Below are 22,215 nucleotides of genomic sequence, written 5' to 3'. Positions count from 1 at the left end.
CTCTCAATTTAGGAAGAATTAGGTGGAATGATAAAGACAAAGTCAATGTAGAAATCTAAATCTACCTTCTGTAAAATTTTAGATTTTTATGATTACTTCCACTTATCATGTCTATTTCAGAAAGGTTGTATCCTCTTTTAACTAGAAGAGAAATCTAATTCGAATTATGGTGGCATTTTCACAAAAGACTGATCCTATTCTTCTTCCTCTTAGCCGGGTGCATTGAATTGACACAACATACCCTAATCTTTATAAGAGTTCCAGTAGCAGTAGCTTCTTTGACAGCTTATCCAGTAGCTCCGAAATCCCGGTTCCGCCTGAACCAACCACTCACGACATTCTCAAGGCTCTGTTAGCCCGCAACCCCCTCGGGGGGGTCCTTACAAGTGAAAGTTTCTCCGACACAACTCCGATCGGAGAAACTTGCCTTCCATTTATGGTTCGTTTCCCCCCTTCGGAAGGAGAACTTCATTAGCATAAATAAAGATTATATCTCAGTTTATTATTCATTAATGAAAGAAAACTAAACCCTACTTTTTCCAATTTTTCTACTTTTCCAAAATCTTCTTATAAGATTCAAGTTGAGGAAATTACTTCCTTCTCTCCGATTAGCTCATCTGCTTAAATAGGCAAGTACACAGTGTTAAAATACACTAGAGAACATGCAAGAAATTTGATCCTACCAAAAATAAACAACATTATCTCCATGTCTTAGCATACATTGGTACACCATTAGGGCATTTTAATTTTTAGAACATGCACTGACATTCACTAGCGGAAAGACCAACCAACCCCATGAATTATGCTCATAGAACAGCACCTTATTGTCCATTTCCATAGGAGATCATGTCACACTTTCATTATCTCAGCGACCACTCTATCTAGCCCACAAAAAAAATTAGTCTAATGAGGAACAAAGCATTCAGTATATAGTAAGTTCAGCACTGGGACTAATAGGCGAATGGAAACTGCAGGGAAATGAAAGTCAGCAAAAGAGAGGACGAATTGGGTTAAGAATGATAAATAAAATATGATAACATAAACTAAGTTACAGATATTCAATCAGGTGTATGATAAAAACTTGGAGAGACATTGACCAAGACAAAAGAATAAAATCAACATTACAGCCAATATGTCAATTATGCAATATTATCCGTGAATAATTTGCAAAATTCAAGGACTACTAAAAGAAAACTGTCCAGAAAAGAAAAAAACAGACATTTGTAGACATTTTAGTAACTCAAAGAACATTGGGTGGTCATCCAGGATACTATCATGATACCAAGATTACTATACGAGAGTGCCATATAAAAAGAAAACAAATTATCAATCAAGTGCAGTAGAAATATATCTTGCTTCCATTGAAATGTAAAAAGGTCTGGGTGTCCCCAAGAGTAACTGCAAGGATGTTACATAATATAACAAGAAGAAAACAAAACTGCATTACCTTATCATGAAAAGGCCCGTTTCTTTCCAAGCAAATGGTAAATCAAAAAAATCTGAAAAAAGAAAGTCACAAGAAAAAAAAATATAACAAGTAGTTCCTATATTTCCTTGACCTTCTTTCTGCTGCAATTACTGTTCTGTAACTTTTATACAACATACATTTAGTTGAAACTTGGAAGAGATAGATCAATGATCCTTGAACCTCAAAATGTTTTTCAATGAAAAACCCAGGATGCATGTAGCAAAAGAAACATTCTGCATGACATTCTGCATGCTATAAAACCAAGGAAGTGGCAGGTGAAGGGATCCTTCAGGATGAAGTACCTTCATGGTTCCCAGGAAACTTGTTTGAGAGCCGACGCTTATAGCGCTTTAATACAGATGCTAGGTTCTCTTTTCCTTTTGGAAATGCAACATCACCTGCTGCAGTGCCAGTCCGGCCCTTGCGGCCAGAGATTGCAATCTCAACATCCTTGATGATCTCAAGGATCATACTTGCTGTTGTGAAGGATTCATTGACCGGTTTTTCAATGGTACATAACAGCCCATTCTGCTGCGACTGGTTGAAGCTCTTCATGTATTTTGCTGGTCTTTCAAGACATAAGCAGCCACTAATCGGACGCCGTGGCTTGGAAAATGCAGGATCAAGAATTCCCTGAATTGATTTAGAAAATAAAAAAAGAAATATCAATGTATAGAGACTGCTAAAGTAAAGCAGAGAAAAAGGAATATTATTGGATACTACAACCACCGAAACAGATAGTGAAAGTGTAATAGGAAGTTATACAATGGAAAAGCATTCAATTAGACCGAAACATCACAAGCAGAATTTAGAAGGTCAAAAACGCAAAAGGCACTCCTTTAATTAACAATCTACACCCCAATTTGATGGGCTTTTGCCTGAGTGGACATGTCAAAAAGATTCACAAACAAAGAAGGAACGCTAATGTACCCCTTGCCATTGGTTAGAAATTAGAATAAAACCCAAATAACTGCAAGTTCTGGGAGGTGGGATCGTTCCCTTTTTTTTTTGCATTCAGATGGTTTTATTTACCAATGTTAACCCCATCAAAGTGGCGAGCATACAATGCAATTGCATTGACTTTCGTTTCCTAGGTAGACTTCACCACAAAATTATAAGGATAAATCATAATCATTGACCCTTTCCCAACTATTGGGCTTGGCTTTACAGATCCTCGTTTGCCAAGTATTCCTAGTTAGGGCCACTATTAATGTTATTCCAAGTTTCTCTATATCCTTCCCTACAACCTCCATCCACATTACCTTTTAACTTCCCCTCCTTTTTTATCACCTTCAATACAAACCAGAGTACCTCTCCTTACCAGAGCCTCCCCAAATCTGCGATGTACATGGCCATACCATCTTAATTGATTTTCCATCACTTTAATCTGTGCAACTCTTACAGCTCTTCTAATGTTTCATCACTAGAAGATATGCAACAAAATTAAAGGTCAACAAGCAGTGGTGTAGGAAGTCTAGCTATCGAAGCCCCTGTAAGTACGGCATAAGAAAGCAAAGCCAAACTACATAAAGGAAGAGAAATCAACATGACTTAAATCAAAGAGATACAATAACCTCATCCAAAGAATCATAATAAGCAAGTCAAACAGAAGCGCAATCAAGTTACTCATGTTTGAGAGTGATTATGTGCTTTCATGCTACTGCTCATGTATTTTGCACAGAAAAATACAATGAGATGACATGTAAAGCGGCCACTTCATTCAGAAGATCAGATTGTATTGTAACACCATTGTCAGCACCAAGGAGTTTGAATGAATCTAAATGCTCACACAAACTTCTCATGATTTGTAGAAAAACTCAAAGATGGAAAAATTGCATCAAGCTTCTGTGTAACCCTATGCTTGCACAGAAGCCAGAGTGATTCCATTGCTGCCAGAATAAATAAACTAGATATGCTAGTAAAAAAAAACTCTTCTTTTACTCCCATCACTTATGTAAAGGAAAATTACCAGTAAAACACGTGAAGAAAATATTTGTAACCAATAGCTACAAATCCTTCTCCACAGGCATTCAAGCTTCAATGCATACACATCAAATCAGCCATTACGCTGAGTTCACATTCAGAATTACACTTATGGTCCACGTCACTGTTCATAAGAAAACAAATATCGCAAGTAATCGCTTCGAGGGTTTTACCTGAAGGCGATTGAGAACATAAGTATATTTTCCCCATAGCTCCGGCCGACTCTCCACGAGTGATAGTTCTAATATCCGGTGGATGCACCACACACCAAAACTCACAACCAGGGCTGGTCGCCATATGCAACTATTTCCACAATTGGGCAATGACAAAATGTGAGGGGTATTTGCCACTTCACTCCTCTGGACTGCACTCGACCTTTGATCAGCAGACAGATGATGGTCACTCATGTATACCTGATTCCTGTCATTATCATGTAGAAATTTCTCAGTTGCAGCAACTCGATCGATTAGCTCCTCATCAGACCCACCATTTTGTCTAAACAGCCAATCTGATCCTTCCAATTTTAAGAGCTTCCTAATACAGTATTGAAGAGATTGAAGTAGGTTGCTTTCTGATTCAGCGTAAGAGAAAAGGTCTTTGTTGGGAACTATGCTGGATCTGTGAGCAATTCCTCCATCCCCTCTATTCTGATCTGTGCTTACCATACCAAACAATTGTTCAAATGGTTGTCTAGACCAAAGAGATTTTGTTTCTGGATTCAAATTTGGCTGTGAAGAGAACACATCTCCATAGAGCTTGGGAGGAGAAAGCTCATCAAATGGCAGTGGAACTCCAGCTCTGGAGTCACAGTTCAAATATTGAGATTTCTCAGATGTCATCCTACCCAGGAATGGATGAGGGGCAATAGGACCACCCCATTTTCCCTCGTTCAACAAGGAATTCCTGCTAGCAGCAATGAGTGCAGAAATGTCAGGTGAACTATGGTATTTCTTTGTGGAGGCTGAAGAGCCAAATCTTTCACTGCTTTCCACCAGGGAAGGGTCATAGTAAGGCCTTTCCACCTGCAATCTGCCAATTCGAGATGCTGTTGGGCTTTGCAGACCAGATGTTCCCATTGAACCAAGTCCATTTTGCCCTTGAGTATACATAACTGAATCTCTGAAATTTGGAATAAAGGATGCAGCCGACCTCGGAGTTGGTGTTGGCTCTAGTGAAATGCTTGAGGAATAGGGAGTTCTGCCTGAACCAATCCCTTTCAGATAGGATGCTATCTGATAACCATGTATTGTAGCCGGCTGATAATTCCAATTATCAGAATACTGAGGCAAGTGCCAACTAGAACAGAGCTTTTCACTGGGATCAAGTAGGTTGCTGCCTGAGTTTTGCCTAGTTGTGTTCAACACTTGCATATTTTGAGACCAAGATGGGGATCCCATTTGAAGCCCAAAGGGTAACTCCATACTTGATTTTTTCTTCTGTTTGGGAGAGCTATAGTCCCTTGAGATTGCCGAGAAAACTGCTCCTCTATCTGCATCTGTAAAGAAATTCTTGGACAATTCTGCTCCTGAGTTATTCATTTTGACAGAACCAACTACTTTCAAATCTAATCCCAGCAAAATATCCAGCTTTTTCGTACTCGCTTCTTGCGTTAACTTCCCGTAAAAATCAAACAGATTACCCCAAAACTCATCCAAAATTGCTGCTAATTGACGTCGTGCTGAGCGACCCAATCCAGACAATTTTGATAAGCTTCCACTGCCATTACCTCCATCATAACCTTTTTCCATGACACTACTAAAGGATCCAGGACCATCAGAGGTTGAAGTTGGCAAAGTTCCTCTAAGGGACTCTTCAGCCTCCAAAGCACCTCCTCCATTATCTTTATCCATGTGAACATCTGTTTCCAATCCCACATCCTTTCCTACTGGATCCTTGGACTCAATTCTCTGCACAATACCTGCATTTGGCAAGCCACTAGCAGAAACTCTATCTGTGATTTCCAGTAAGTCAGGTTCAACTGCAGACTTCAATTCTTCAGGATGATGTGATGGGGAAGTACAAGTAGAACTAATGTCTGGACCATAAGAAGACTGATGAGTATCATGGTCAGAATCAATAGCTGTCTCAGACATTTCAAAATTGAATTCTAGAACTGATTTATCAGGAACACTCTCCAGGGAACTCTCCAAGACAGGTTCTACTGCAGACCCCTGATCTTCATCAAATGTAATGTTATCTAGATCGTTTTCCTCTCTGCCCTTGGGAAGCTCCAACTTATCTTTCTGAGAATGCAAGGTCCATATCTGTGCCTCTGGCCCATCACTCGCAGATTTTAGCGGTGTAACAGCCAGATATAGTGTAAAAATAATGGAAGTACAACAAATGAGTAGAAGAGCAGTATAAGGGGCTAACACACTGCTTCCTGTACTTCCCCTCATGTTATTGATCCAGCTGCTATTTCCAAATAACATTTCTATGACAAAAATAACATTTGAAGCAAGCATCCCAAAAAATGTAACCAAAGCCAGGATTTCAAGATACCAAGAGAGTTTGAAAGCTCCCATTATTAATCTTGATGATGCAACCCGGAAAAGAGGAATCACAGAAGATGGAAGAAGCATAGCCTGTATAACTTGACAGAAAATAAACAATTGATACATTCCTTCAGTACCTGCACTCTTTGCACAATAGAGAGCAGGGATGATAGTGAGAGCCTTAACTAACAGGTGATGAACTGGCAGAGGTAGGTTTATGCCAAAAAAATGTTGCAATACCACTTGCCCACCGATATTCCTTGTTAAAGTTGTGACCTGACTAGAGAAGAGAAGGACCAGAAAAAATGCCATTGGTGCTATAGGAGTCCTAAATATCTGCAAGATAGAATCAAAATATATAGATGCAATGAGTCAGTTAACACATAGTTCTGCTGAAATATTTGTTATGAATACCAATTTTAAAGTCCAACCATGTCAAATGATTCAACCTACCAGAATCATAAAAAACCTGCTCTGTGAAGCAGGAAAGAAAGATAGCAAAGAAAAGGAGAAGATGCTAACTGAACAGGATTCGGTTGTCATAATCTTGTGAATACATATATCAAAGCAACAGTCCTAACATGCCTAGCAAGTCCATTAGCCCAAACAGACTACATAACAAAGAAGGAACTGAATATCAACTACAACTTAATTTAGCAAAAACGCAACTCAGTATCATCATAAACTTTCTTTTTGTAGAACCCGAAATTATATTGAAGCTTGATGTTCTAAGAACTGCAGATCTGACATTTCAGGCTCCTCGCTTATTATTTGCCGTGCTTAGTCACTCAGCAGAATGTACTGAACCCCTGCTAACATCGGTTACCTCTTTACTGAGCATAACTTGATAATAAATATTTCCTCCATAAGCCAGTAAGACCTAATTTACCAACCCTTCAAACCTAAGCCATATCCCGCTCTTATCCCTGTGACAACTGAGGAATAGGATCTGATATGTGATAATGGCCAAGTTGGAATTCAAAATGAACCAAAAGGTAGAGACTTTGGAATTCCTAAAAAACGATGAAAGGAAATTATGAAGTACAACACAAATACCTGTCACTTTCTAACACAAAGTGTATATACTTTCTTAGGTCACAAATGAACTTCTACAACCCATAACCATATTACATCTGCTAGATGTGAAGAAACTGCTGAGATGTTGTCACATATATGATATAACTGTATGTAATTGACACACTGTTAAACTATGTACCACAATAACATGTTATATAAAAGGGTCACAGACTTTATTTGCACAAACCTGGTTTTTTCCTCCAATAGTCGTTCATTCCATTATCAACAATCCTTTAGTAATTGCACCTCAAGTTTCTCAACATGTCAACATGAACGCTATCAGTCATCATCTTGGGTTAATCACACTTCATAATAAAGCATGCATATGTAGTCTATTCCTAATGACAGATCTAATTATCATCTTCAAGTTTCCTGACTTCAGCTTACAAACAGATATCATTGCATACAGGAGACGGGCCCCTCGAGGTTGTTCTCTATATGATATTGCTACTGTAGATGACCTTGCACATGGAGTAGGGTCTCTAGACATATCAGGATCTGAGTTATATATCGGATCGTATTCCATATAACTAGACTTTGACCTGCATGGATATCCTCCATTTAAGGCATCATATTCGAATGGGTGCTATCCTCCACATCCTTAGACAACTTATGCATCAGATTTCATTGCCGCAATCTTCAGATCATCGGTTCAGTATCAGATAGAGGATCAGTATTAGGGTGACCATCCAACAAGCATGTATTATGGGATGCACGAATATAGAGTAGCTTACTTGGAAGCTTTGAGTAATATCCCAGGCCCAGGCTGTGATCATGATCTCAACATCTATGAGGGATATAGATACTCCATAAAATTTCTGATGTTAGTACATATTTCGTACTTTAAATCTATTAAATCGACTCTATTTATTATATTATGTATAATCACTTATTTATACTTCAACTGCATTTCAAGTCCATGTCATGACCAAAAAAACATCAAACAATGTCAAAATTATAAAATAAACAACCACGACGATCAAAATAATAATTGGAAAGAAGAAAGATTGAAAAAATAACAAAAGAAAAAATAGCAAAAATGATGTACCGATCAGGCAACCATATGGAGTGTCAGTATGGTACAGAACCGATGCCATACTGACACCAGTGGGTGACCGACCGATATGACACCTGATACAAGTTGGCGAACCTTAATTACAACTAGTCTAGGTTTAGTGTAGCAACCTAGGACCTCACCCAAAAAGCTTGCCGGAAGTAATAATTTAAGATCCTTGGCCCTACATAAGTACCCTAGATCTTTCCAGTGTATGATGTGGGATTAAACACACATTCACACAAGTCCCAACAACCTTGCCTGAAAGGATCCAATTAGAAAAGAAACACCATGATCGGCTCATGGTCAGCCCTAAAATGACCTTTGATGCAATGTCCCCGAGTCCATATGGGTTGCAGGCCAGGTTAGCTTTGATACCATTTCTAATGATCCAAGACCTCAACTAAATAGACAAGCTAGAAGTTATGGGTATGTAGTACCAGTCGGTACCAGTCGATATCGAGCGTATTGTACCGAAACCAGGGGGTACCGGTACGCCAGTGTCGGTATACCTGGCGTACCGCATACCGTATCGTATCGACACTTGGTACGCCTAGGCTAGTGCAGCACCGGTACGGGGTCCGATACCGGTACGACGAACCTTGGTTGTGGCGTTATTTAAGTACCCAAGACTCCCTTGTGCATAACTAATGTAGGATTATATAGATGATGGCTTGTGAAAACAACCCATTTAAGGCATTTAATTTCAAATTATTTCAAACTATTTCAATCACCAATCTTTATCATCTTAACAAACTAATTTCATAGCAAAAATAATAACTTTCATTCCAACAACCTTCTTTTTTTTATCATTTTGAGATGTCTGCATATTTTGGGTATGGGTCTCTTAAATCCTCCTCTTTGCCTTGGCCTCTTTCTTGCATTAAACTGCATAGGTATTTAATTTTTGGTTATTTTTCTCATGGTAGTATTTTCGCATTGTTGACCACTTTTGAAACACATAACATTCTGTAGGTATTTGCTCAAATGAATATGCCCACATCTGGCTAGACCTTTCTTAAGATCTAACACATTAAACCCTCCTTTGCTTCCATATCAATTGCTTTTGGATCAATTGGATTTAACTTGAATTTTCCTTTGATCTACAATACACTGAGCAACTTTTCACACATTGTTACAATGCATCCTATGAGTTTTCATTGCCTACCAAAGCACCGATTCTAAGATCTTAGGTGATGTAGGACATCGAGGGTAGGGGACCTAGAAGGCTTTAGCATAGGATTGAAATCTACAAGGTGTTGGAATTTTAATTACATATCTGAGTTCTAAATCTGAACTATAAATTTTGGAATTTATACCACTAGGCACACAAATCTCGAGTCACATCTGATGATGGATGTGCCAATGAACCTAGAGATTGTAAAACTAGGGTTTAACTAGTTGGTAGAAATCTAAATAACGAAACAAAAGGATTTAAAGGGTTATTGAAAGATTGATCTGAGCAGTGAGGTTTATAGCAGGACAACAGGATGTTCAGATATCAAGAAAAAAAGAGAATCAATACAAGGAAGAAAACAAGGGGAAAAATAGATGCAAAGAAATAAAGAAAAAGTAAAGCAAAACACAGATTATTACCAAAAGAAATAAAGTAAATACAAACTATAATACCAAATATGCTCCAGGACCGATGAATCACCCCTACAGTTTGAAGGCCTCACACCTCCATTGCAAAATCACAGCATAAGAGTAAAGAAAACTACACGCTCCATTATTTCATTCAGAATCTCCAGCAAGTTTGAATACATCAAACCCTAAGAGTCCCTTCTATAACAAAACAAAAACCCTAATTCAACTCTATCTTGAAATCCCAAATCTGTCCCTATAAGGCATGCTTGCTGTTCCCAGTAACTGTAGTGTGAACAGGGCCATGAACAGTAACATGTTCCAACAAATAGGTGCAATGAACAGTAATCTGCCCCTATAAGCATTGAGATCGTTTAATCTCAGCCCTAGAATCTAAATAACCTAGTAATAATGAAAATAACCAGAAAATAAAATAAAAATACATAAAATGATAACAAAATTAAATCTAATAAATCTCTAAGCAGCAGCCCTATGATGCACCATGACACAAACTTGGATCTCCATCAGTTGCTTCTGCTACGTAGGAACTTGCCTTGAGCTCTTTTAAGTCAAATATAAAGCTGCTCTGATTGATTCCTCGTTGCAGTGATAACTGGCGATGGATGCCTATCAGAGGATGTATGAAATAATTTTTAACACTTAGACTCCAGGCATCTTGTGATTTTTTTTTGAAGATAGATGTAGTAGAATGTATGTCTCCCAGCTGAAAGAAGCCAGAAGTGACAAATTAACTGATAATTGCATGTTGGAAGATTTTGCATTCATTAGAACTTCAGCAAGCTCCTTAACTGTTGTACTTGCAAACAATTCTTTATCCCCAACATCAGCAAATTTATGATCATAATTTTCACAAGTATCCTCTTGAGTGAAAATTTCCTTTATCATCAATGAGTTTGGCGATGTGTCAAACATGGCTGTTCGATCTTCAATAAGAAGTTTAGAATCATGATATTCCCTACCATGGTCATCTTCAATGCAACATGAATTTCTATGCGAAGTAGAAGCATCTCCTCCTTTGACTCTTCTTTCACTTCCTGAACCAAAATGCTCTCTTTTGTTGTCCTTAATCTGATTTTTACACTGAAAAAATCTGTAGCATACTGAAATTGGTGCTGTCTTCTTCTTATTGTTGACTTCTATATGAAGTCCTTGAGCTGTTGATAATGTGATACTTTGCCTCTTATATGGTGCTGTTAGTGCTCTAAAACTTTCCCCTGATGTAGTCCTAACAATCTCCCAACTTGGAAATTTTGTAATCCAGTCCGCTCACAATTTTGTATAGCACAATAGTAATTAAAAGCCAGTAGAAATTTCCACCATTGCGTCAGGTTTATCATGTATGTTAATCAACAAGTCGTCACACTGTTCTGGTGTCAAAAGACCCCTTTGCACTTTGATACCAGGATTGTCCCTGATAAGTGTACATGGTGGGAAACCTAGCCTCTGATACCAAATTGATTTAGGATAGCTGAGGGAAGGTGATCTAAAAGGGTTTAGGATACAATTAAAACCTAAAAGTTGCTACAATTTCAGCTGCAAATCGAATTTAAATAATCTGAACCATAAAAGTCGAAGTTTTAGATGGATGTGGCAACTAACCTAGAGATAATGAAACTAGGGTTTAACTAGTAGGCAAAAATCTAGATAAGGAAACAAAAGGATTTAAAGGGCTGTTGAAAGATTGATTTAAGCAGTGAAGATCTCTCTCTAGGACTAAGGAATCACACCTAGGGTTTGAAGGCCTCACACTTCCGTTGTGGAATAACACCACAATAGTAAAGAAAACAAAATACTCAATTATTTCATCCATAATCCGCAGAAAGTCTGATTACATAAAACCCTAAGAGCCCCTTTTATAACAAAACAGAAACCCAAATTCAACTCTACTCTAAAATTCCAAAACTGCCCCTAAGGCACAGTCAATGTTCATGATTACTATAGCATAAACAGTGCCGTTAACAGTAATGCAGTACAACCATTAGGTTCCTAGATAAGCATTGAGATCTTCTAAACTCAGCCCTAGAATCCAAACTAACCTACTGAAACTGAAAATAATCAGAAAATAAAGACAAATACAGAAAATGATAACTAATCAAATATAATAACTACATTGCACTCAATAAACTCATTGAGAAGAAAGCAGGTCTACATCATATGTTCGTTAATGTCGAATGGTAAAAGAGCAAGTATGTCCCAGTCAGCACTAAGGGGAGTCATGTGGAGGGCTTGGTGATGAGCCAACAGTTTGGGCAGTAGATCGACAAGATTGTGAAGGCTATCAAGCCATTATATGGAGTCCTGAGGGTAGTAGATAGCGAAGGAGACCCCTAGATGGGCTTCCTCTACCACATGATGATGGCTACCAAGGCCTAGATTAGAGAGCCAAGACCTCAAACATGTGCAGGAGCATATTGACATCATCAACTGAAGGTAGAATTGTCAGATAGGTAGGAAGTTGCATCTAGCAAGTAACGTCACTCATATATCTGTTGGTCATGTAATGTTGTGTGTTTTAAGTACAACTGTTATACTAAATCAATAGCAAACTGTATTAACAGCCTACTATCTAAACCCAAGTCCCAGTACACTATCCCTAGGATAGGTATGGATGAAGAGTTTCTAGCTATCCTGCACAATGTTATTTATAATATGGAGTCTGATTCGAAAGTCGCTGCTCTATATTTGGAAGAGGTGAGTTAACTTTGTCAACTTTGTCGTATCATGTAAAAAATTCACGCCATATAATATATATCTTTTCCACAACTCAAAATGTTTAGAAAGGGCTCGAGCGACTTCGGAGACGAGCCAGCTGTAGCAAACAAACAGATAATAAGTCTGGATATTTTAAGATATGGACCAAAACTATTGGATATTATACAATTAGCATTTAGTAGTGTCTCATATTTAGTTCTTTTAAATGCTTTTGCAGCTGAATGGTGGATCCACTTCGGCCTGTCATCCAAGAACCTAAGATGGCTAGCACTCTGGATCCTCTCACAAACGGTCTCTTCCAGTGGCTGCGAGTGCAACTGGTCTACCTTCGCCATCATTCACAGTAAAAAGAGAAACTGACTTATGTGACTGAATGAACTTATATATGTCCAGTATAATCTGTCTGCGGCTTAAGTGCATTGAATAGGAAGCCATGCTGAAATACAACGATCCACTTCACAACGACAAAGCAGCAAGAGCCAAAGCTGGATGAGCCAAAATCATCTTCTCAACTAGCCACTTTCGCAGTCAGAGGCTAGGGTGGATGCATAGCAATGGGTAGACTGACATATTTCACACTCAATTCCAACCGATCAACCATAATGGTCGGGTCGGAGCTGATCGTCGCACAGTTTCATGTCGAAGACATCCTCCCAGCACTTTGATTAAGAGATGCTGAAGAGAGGCCATCATGGTAACCAATCTACTCAGGGTGGAACGCATAGTCAATCCTCCCAATAGAGTATAGGCAAGAAGGGAGTTGTTCAAGCCAGCAACAACGGTAAAGGAAAGGCATGGCATCTTCTTTGAAGAGACTCAAAGAATCCATTCTCTTTGAATTGGAGACCAGGGAGCTATTTGATGATCGGTTGCACAAAACATCATGTGATACCAGCGATGACAATTGTGGGGATCATGCGGGCGTGTTTACTCCCACACCAGCTATACACTAGGTAGATCTTGGATACTTGTACAAGGCCAAGCAACCAAAATAATACCTTATGACTAGCTTTTTTGTGTGAGGTCCTGGGTCGTTGTAAATGATTTAGAGTAGACCTAGCCTATGACCTATGTGGACTAGGGGGCACTGTAGAATAGGTCCATTAGGATTGACTACAAGCTGATCATAGTATTTGTGATTGGATTTAAATGGATTTGGATCCTTAGCCCAGTATGAATGTCGGGGCTTAAACAGAAAAAATATGTGAGGACCATGCGAGCGTGTGTTTGGCCTATTTCGACTATGCACTGGGCAAATATTGGTACTTATATAGGCCAAGAAACCTAAATAATACCTTTTAGGTAGCCTTTTTGGGTGAGGTCCTGGATTGTTGCAACAATTCAAGCGATGATGCATCAGGTGGCCAGAAAAGTGCGAGGCACAGGGCACCATAGCTTGTGATTCATGGCCTTAAGATGGTTTTCAATTAACCGATGAATCTCAGTTTACTCATACCACACAGGATAGGGACCACGATGTATAATCTAGTATGGCCCACGAAGATACCACTACATACAAGAGAAAGGATCCTTGTGGTCGTTCGAGAGATGATGTTGCAGCGACAACAGATGACATTGCATGTGGAGTAGGATTCCTAGACGTATCTGGTTCCGAGTTGTATATCAGACCCTATTCTACATCGGTAGCCTATGACTTCCATGCACATGGATCATTTGAGGGATCGTACTCGAGCGGTTACTATCCTTCACAGCCTCGCCTATCTTTCGGATCAAATTTTGCTATTGACATCTTCGGATGGCCAACTCTTCTTCATGTCATACGAATGACTCCTCCCACAGTAGCTATTCAATGGACTATGAAAGGATCATGGAGGCCTATCGCAACATTAACCTCTTGGAGAATTGGTGTGAAGCTCCTCCAAAATGCTATTATGATCCCAACATCTATGACTTGCATCGACACTCCACCAGATTTTAGACATCAGTATGTATTCTATACTTGAAATACATTAAGATCGATTCAATTTGTTGTTTGTATATGTTTTTACTTAAGTACACTAGATGGTTTACACCAATTTCACTTCACAATAAAAATACATCAAAACAAGGTTATAACCACAAATTAGACAACAATCCAATCAAATTTCTATACACAAATTTCAATTCCAAGGTGTACCAAGTATCATACCGGCAACTAATCGATATGGATTTAGGTACCAATTCGGCGGACCTTGTTGCCAAGGATCAAAACTAGTGGCCAAGCAACAGTCCATTTGAACTTTATCAATAGGTGTGGGCTTGAAACCATTCTTCTAGCTGTAGAATTGAAACTTAGCCCAAGGTTTGTTGAACCGGACCCGCTCGAGGTCAAATTTGGGTCATAGAGCCCAAAATAATTTTCGGCCCAACCCGAGCTCAAATTGAAGCACAACTAGAGCCCGGCCTCGCCTAGCCAGTCCCAAGACTAATAACCCCCACACACCCAAGCCCCACTTTCTTTGCCACTCTCCCTCTCTCTCTCTCTCTATTTCCCTCCTATCTCTCCCCCTAACAACACCTCCCCCTCACTCACATCCTAATCTCTCCTCTCTCAGCCACTCCATAGTGCCCTCCCAATGTCTCTCTCCCGAACTCTCTCCTCCCTTGCTCTCTCCAGATTTCTCTCTCAATCTCTCTCTCCTCCCCTGCTCTCTCTCGATTTCTCATTCTCAATCTCTCCTCATTTCCCTCTCCTCTTCCCTCTCTCTCCCTCTCTTCTCTCCATCTCTCTCTCTCTCATTTTGCACAGCGTAGCGAGGAGGTAGTAGATAGTGGTGCAGCTAGGCCCCTTGTTTCTTTTTCTTAAGAGGATTAGGATACGGGATTTGGGATGGGCAGAGCCTTTCGGCCCAATTGGACTTGGTCGGGTTGAGCCCATCCAAGTTTTAGACGGAGGTCGGCTTTGGGATCGAGTTAGGTTCGGTCGAAACCTGAAAAAAAAATTTCGGGCTCAAACCTAGTCCAATGCGCAAAATATCTCCTTTGGACCCAGCCCAACCCAAAACCCGAAATATCATCTCTAGGCTGGGCCCATGCAGCAAAAAGCCCCAACCAAGCCTGCCCAATTGCAACCCTGTCTAGCTGAGACGGCCCTATCAGTTGCAAGTTGACCATACATATATTACAACAAAACCAACAAATATATATCAAACCAGCAGTAATCAGAGAGCAAGTAAACTCACAATCACTATTAAATGTAAAGCAAGGGTGCTGATATTGAAGCAAAGCTCAAACCTGTGAATAGAAGCCGCCAAGAAAAGGAATTGCAAAAATATAATCTTGTATATAACTAGTTCAGTTTTTTGGTTTCAGTTTAAAAAAATCACAAGATGTTTAGTGGCAAATTAGTTGTTGTAACCAAGGCTAGCCCAAGCGTTAGGCGACCGAGGCGCCTCAGGCCAATGGAAGGCCTCCGGGAAGCGTGACTAAAAGGAAGCAAAGGCCCCATATAAAAACAGGAACAGGAGCTGGCTACGAGTCTTCCCCCTTGATGGAAGGGAGCTGGAGAGTTTCCTGGCCTGCAGAGGGGCAATTTGGGAAGTTGGGGACAGTAGTTTTGTTTTGGGTGGAGAGGGAGGGGGAGAGAGAGAGAGAGAGGAGGGATTTGGTTGGCTTGATACACGCTTGAAGCCACTCTTATCTTTCATCCCTTCTCTTTTTTGGTTTTGGTCTTGGTTTTCCTTCCCTCACATTACTCCCAATCCAGCTGGGCCATCAGGAAGAAAGATAGGGGGATTGGAGATGGACTTCTTGGAGGGTGGAGAATCTGGAGATTCTTTTAATTTTCTCCTCTCGGTTTCTTCTCCCCTCTTGGGTGGTAGAGAGAGAAAAGGAGGAAGGGGGTTGAATGGCTGTTGTGCCGTGATGTTGCAGTTGCTGCTTGGGTACTCACTTGAAGGGGGAGATGGTGGGATGGGACTTTTATTAATTAGATGGAGTGAATTTCCCATAATGCCCCTACTTTCTCTTATAGAGAGGTTCCTTTCCTTTTCTTTACCTTGGCCATGAAGTGCCATGGGATGACCTTCCCTATTTTGCTCTTGCTTGACATGGTAAACAGTATTGCCAAGCATTATCCCAGTTATTTAATCAGTTTCATGGCCCTTCTTTTAGAGCAATTATATTTCTGTGCCTCCATTCAAAAATTATATTAAACTGAAGAGGCTTCTTGTCTAGATTCATGTATCTTTGTTGGAATAGTGTACTTGATAGCTACCTATTTTCATATTATTATTTTTTAAATTACATATTAAAAAATTTTATTATTAAAAAAAAAAGAGGCCTCATTCATTGGAACCGCCTTAGGCCTCCAAATGTATTGAGCCGCCCCTGGTTGTATCATGCATATTTAGCTACAAGAAGCTAACAGCAAGGAAGGAACATGCACCTGGTCCATAAGCAAAGAAACATCTTGGAAGTTAAGCACAATGTCTGCATTGCTGAACACCACAGCTGCTGAGTTCATCAGCATGTAGTTCACCAGAAAAATGCCAGTAAAAATGAACAGAATGGCAAAAAGATGGTCATGAAACAAAGCATTCATAGACACATTTGGGAGTCTTCTCTGCCGCTGCACAAGGATGAATTGCAATTAAATAATTATCAATATTTGAAGCAAAATCTTTGAGCAGAAAATGAGAAGAAGTTGGCATGAGAACAAAGTGCACAATAAAGATTAAATCAACCTGTGAACTGAATCATTTTCAAAAACCAAAAACCAGACAAAAAAGAAGGTATATAACTTCAGGATAGAGATCAAGATTTAATGTGTAAGTTCTGGGACTGCTCTAACATGTACAATTGTGGTCTTATGGATAATAAATATGAAAGCTAAACAATATTGAACAGCTGCATATATGTTAAGAAATATGTAAACAAACTGATATACTCAACTCACATAAGATATCACTCATGTTTCTTATGTGTGTTGGAAGATCATAATGCAGTCAACAGTTTACTGGCAGCAAAGTTTGTCTGAATGCTGTCAAATAATGACTTGCATAGAATACTAACTTGCAAAAACCATAAAGAGCAACTGGGAGAAGGCCAGACCCCCCCCACCCAGGCCGTTTCTCCTTCTCCGAGAAATGAACATAAGAATGGAATCTGAGATGCAGATTTGGTGATAAAAAAGTGATTGCATGTGTATGACTACCCTTAGGGTTTTGAGTTAGTTTGAGCGAGCTTGTTTTCCTTTTAATCTCTGATTGTTAATCTAATAACCTCCAATACAAAATAAATGAGATTTGGTGTTTATTTTCTTGTATGAGACATTGTAGCCAAAACAATTCATAACAAAATAACACACAATATGTTTTGACCTAGGTTGTGCTGAAACATTTTCCAGGATGAAAATTCTAACCAATTGATCTTTTATACTTTCAAGGGAGAAAAAACTTTAAATAGTACTCTTATTCATACAGTATCTGAGCAACTAATCTGACCAATTAAGTAGATCGAAGTCCATTTCAGGAACATGCTGTGACAGAAAGGAGTAATGTAAAATTGAGCGTATGTAGCATGGTAAATTAGAACCAAAGAATAGTCACCAACAAATTTTGTAGATATTCAAAAGATAATAGAGTTTAATGAGTTCCATTTGCAAGTTAATCAAAGTTTTAAAGAAAAGACAGTAAGTCAGCTCTTAAAATTCACCTGTACAATTGAAGAGTGTATGTAAAAATTGTGCGCCATTACATTTGCACCAAGAAGAGCCATGAGTGAGTATGCACTCTCACCGCTCAACTTAGGAAAAATCACATTCATCGCAAGAGGAATTTCTGGTTGACTAATTAATACACCAAGCACATAGAGCAGCAAAGCAAGGCCTGCTATGATTACATATAATGTTTCTGCTATTCGGTTGTCCTGCATCTCAAGGACCATCGCAGGTATTAAACTTTTTGCATTTTGATGCTGTTGAAAGATTAATGTAAAAGGAATGCAAGTAGAAATCCTACCAAAACAGTGACAAAAAAGGGAAGTAAAACAGCACCAATTGTAGCAAAACAGATACATGTGAACAGGTCAACCCCAAGCAGAAGATTGAGTCCATATGCAACGCCCAAAATCTGCAATATTAAACAAAAAGGTAACCCAAACCTCATCATCTAAAAAAAAAAATTGTGAAACTTAGGGCTTGCTTGGTAGCACTATTATGTCTTGTTTTCTCTTTTTAAAAACAAAAATACAGAAACCAAAGACAAAACATGTTTGGTGTTCTTGTTTCTATTTTCTATTTTTCGAAAGTCGTCATTATCATTTCTAGTAAACCTGAAAATAAGAAATTCTTACTTTTAACATTTTCAAAAATAAGAACCTCATTTTTTACTACTACCACCGACACCACTACCACCACCTCCGCCATCACCTTCACCAGCACCACCTCGATCGCCTCCACAACAATGTCGTCACCATCATTTTTACCATCTCTGCCATACAACCGCTGCCGTCGCCACCACACAACCTTCACCACCACCACCACCATGTTTATATTTTTAAAAATAATTACTATAACAGACATGTTTATATTTAAAAAAAAATCTAAAAAGAAGCAAAATTTTTATTTCTGAAAACAGAAAAATATAAGTGATGCCAATGACACCTTCGTTGGCCTTCCAGTTCCACTATTATTGAAAACCAAAAAGCAAAAAAAATGCCTTTAAGAAAAGCATAAATAAAGCAGGTGCATGACCATTTAATGAAATGTATCAAATACCATAGTCAGGTCTGAAGTAATCATGGACAACTCTGCTTGGAGTCCAAGTGTTATGCATGCTGGCCTGCAATACTCCTCTCTGCAAATCTTCGCACAACAAACATGGAAAGAGAACAGATTTTAGCACATTCAAGTAATAAAGAGGAGTCACAAGATAATGCAGCCACATGACAGGAATATTAGCTCATGAATTTCGATTGCTAAGAAACAAGGACTAAAATCTCATGTGTACTGCCACACACTGGCCATAATCTGGCATGATAGGGCCAGCGCATACACCAGCCCATACCGTGCCATATGAGACCATATCAAGGCACACGACCCTGTACAACTAGGTACACTTTTTCTTCTTTTTCCACTCATTTTGTACCAAGGTATATTGAGGTGTACTGCCCCTGAAACAAGGACTGCATCACACTGAGCAGCCTTCAATACAGTATCGATCCCCAAGATTTGAATTTTTGCCTCAAGCCATTAACAATACTTGCTGCATGCTAAAAAAGGAAGCCCTGCAAAGTCAATGTACTCTTTTATGGGATAATTTGTATTCAGGTTAAATCAGGTAAGAGTGCCATCTACATTTAAGTGCCAGATTCTTCATTAGTGGGATGGGGGAATTCCTCTCAAGCAATCTCTTTTTATATTCTTTGCCACTTTCCTCCTTTTGTGTATGTGTTGTGAAGGAATGGTTTCTCACAATATGGTGCATTTTTTTAGGCTACTAATTTATAATACCACTGTAATACCACAACAGGAAGCATTTTAGCACCAAAAGTAACGATCATTGAGAGAGCAGCACATTTAGTTTGTGGCAGAACAAGTTTCAGCAAACAAGACATTACTATATTTTGGAGTAAAAAAAAGAAAATTAATTACCTCTGCCAGATTCTTTCCAGTGATCATACCAATGCAAGTTGCAAGGTACTGGCACAAAATGGCAGTAAAATTGAAAAAGAGGACAAGTAATATGAGATCGTATCCAAATCGGGCCCCGCCCTCCACAGCCGCCACCCATTTTCCAAGGTCGATGTATCCCATAGAAATCATAAGTGCAGGTCCAAGAGAAGGGAAAAAATGAGGTACTGCGCCCCCTGGCGCCATATTTTCCATGGCTTGGCGATCACTGTCAGGATAACACTATCATCCACTACACTGAGCAACAAAGATACTTCCACCAAAGTATCAATTTGAAAAAAGTAGCACAGCCTCCAACAAAGATATTAATGATAAATTATCTGTTTTTCAGATTAAGGTGAATCTAAATAACATTTCCTCTTATGAATAGTTTACCAAAAGAGAACTTCCAGAGTCAGCCATCCACTATCTTCTGAGACAAGTGGGAAACAGAAAGCATGACCATGAGCAATGCCAAATCACATAATCTCCTATACTTAAGTTATGAAACTACAACCTAGCAGCTCGTCATGCTCGAAATTCTGTTTGGATGCACGTTAGCTAAGTAAGCTTTCCACAGAAAGGTAAAGTTATATCTTCAAAACCTCCCCAGAAATGACAACCATCTCGAAGGCTGAATTTATGAGGCACACACACCTTAATGCTGTTTCCTTACGGGACCTCAATCAGGCAAGATCCTACCAATTAAACTACTGGAACTTGGCTGAGGAAGATCCCAAGCTTCTTCTATCAGTAAAGTTGCAACAGAATGGAAGCAAGTCCTCGAGTCATCCAAAAACTTTTACCACAACGAATCACGGAATCCTGTGGTTTTCTCCCTAAAGTTAGCTTGTGTACCCTGTGGGGATCGTCTCCAAAGTCAAGGATGCTCCAAGTATCTCTGCCTAATTTAATCCACCTGCAGTAAAATCAACGACCAGAAACTGGCAATCAATAAATAATATTAAGCGACAGAATGAGCAAAAATTCCACGATAAATAATTTCAGAAACTCGATTTAAAGAAGCTATTCAATTGCTCCAAATTCGGAATCTTGGCCACTTCAAAATTGCCTTCTTTTTATTTAATCTATTAAGAACACACTGAAAAAAGAGAATCTCCACAGTACTCCATCCACTGATCTGAACAAGGAGAAGAAGAGGCAAAATAGAAGACCAAATCTATCACAAACATACTTTAAAATCTTTATTTTGACTTGCAAATCACAACAATCAACATCCAAGGAAAAAGAAAAGCTAGAAACACGAACCAACCAATCTAAGTCCCAATCCACTTCCAGCTCTTCAAGTTTTCCAAAATCCCAACCAAGCAAGTATTGATCAGTCATTTAAAAGCAAGGCAAAGAAAGAAGAGAAGAATAGAAGCAGGAGAAATAAACACTCCTACGACCACGGTCAAACCATACTCTCTTCTCCTACGGGCCATAAAACTCCCCCCAACCGGTGAACAAGATTTTCACAGTTTCAAGCCTCACAGATCAAATCCAAACACTATCTAGAATAAAGACAAAAAGTATATGCGATTGCAAAGTGTACCTTGAGTCTGCCCCACCACCGGAACTAATCGACCACCGTAGACAGAAAAAGAGAGAGATCACCGGAAATCTCCACCGCCGCCACCGCCGGCGGCGTCCACTGCCACCCTCCAAAAAGAGTTTTTCCGAGAAGAGGAAGAAGAGAAGCAGAGGAGGAGCTTCAAAAGGAGAGAGGACCAGCAACTGGATGGCTTCTCCCCCTTCCCACTTTTTTTTATATATTTTTTAGTTATATTTTTATTTTTTCGGGAAGATTCTTGGCTCACTATTACAGGAGCGACGCGGCCCTCCTAAGCCCAAGAAGGACCACTCGTTGCCCAACAGACGGCTCATGATCTGAGTTGCCATCTGTAATCCAGTGATGCATCGATACACTCTTGGTTTTCTGCGGCAGACTGACACCGGACTCTTCCCCCCAACCCCGTCCCCATCACTTGTTCCCCATGAATTCCTAACAGCGCAAAACCATCACCCACACGTTCCCAGACCGCCGTGGAGTTGAGAGAAGCTGGACCGTTCACATTGGATCCACGTAGGGTTGATAAAACGTTTGGTGAATAGTTTGGGCCGGGTGGGGTTCTCTTTGTTTAAGTCACCGGACTCTTCCCCCCCAACCCCGTCCCCATCACTTGTTCCCGATGAATTCCTAACAGCG

At 39.5% G+C, this 22,215-nt stretch overlaps 1 protein-coding gene across 5 annotated transcripts; it reads right to left on the bottom strand.

Annotated features, from left to right (window-relative positions):
* Nucleotides 1–1,335: 1,335 nt before the first annotated feature.
* LOC103705734 (protein ETHYLENE-INSENSITIVE 2) lies at nt 1,336–21,805 on the bottom strand. 5 transcript variants are annotated; one of them, XM_039114534.3, is made up of 8 exons: nt 21,562–21,805; nt 19,989–20,925; nt 19,113–19,199; nt 18,355–18,465; nt 18,050–18,268; nt 16,782–16,964; nt 3,625–6,282; nt 1,336–2,101 (listed from the first exon to the last, which is right to left on the bottom strand). In XM_039114534.3, the coding sequence occupies exons 2-8, from the start codon at nt 20,220–20,222 to the stop codon at nt 1,757–1,759; spliced, it is 3,837 nt and encodes a 1,278-aa protein (XP_038970462.3). In that variant the 5' UTR covers nt 20,223–20,925; nt 21,562–21,805; the 3' UTR covers nt 1,336–1,756. The 5 variants fall into 5 exon arrangements, with proteins under 5 accessions (XP_038970462.3, XP_008787796.3, XP_089785154.1 ...); XM_008789574.6 differs by having other exon boundaries at nt 18,050–18,262; XM_089929028.1 differs by lacking the exon at nt 21,562–21,805 and adding an exon at nt 21,280–21,505 and having other exon boundaries at nt 18,050–18,262; nt 19,989–21,147.
* Nucleotides 21,806–22,215: the final 410 nt, after the last annotated feature.

Source organism: Phoenix dactylifera, chromosome 1 (assembly GCF_051530095.1).
Source record: "Phoenix dactylifera cultivar Ajwa chromosome 1, Ajwa_hap1_PhDact_Kaust_v1.1, whole genome shotgun sequence".
NCBI classification, from domain to species: Eukaryota; Viridiplantae; Streptophyta; class Magnoliopsida; order Arecales; family Arecaceae; genus Phoenix; species Phoenix dactylifera.
Note: the sequence above shows the minus strand (reverse complement) of the source record. Positions and strands in the feature narration are given on the sequence as shown.

Bases quoted from the DNA above. Each gene is read 5' to 3' on its own strand.
- LOC103705734 (XM_039114534.3), bottom strand. From the start codon at position 20,222: ATGGAAAATATGGCGCCAGGGGGCGCAGTACCTCATTTTTTCCCTTCT. The intron at 19,200-19,988 runs GTAATTAATTTT...TGTTGTGCGAAG, and splicing joins CTGGAAAGAATCTGGCAGAG to ATTTGCAGAGAGGAGTATTG. The intron at 16,965-18,049 runs GTGAATTTTAAG...ATCCTTGTGCAG, and splicing joins TACACTCTTCAATTGTACAG to CGGCAGAGAAGACTCCCAAA.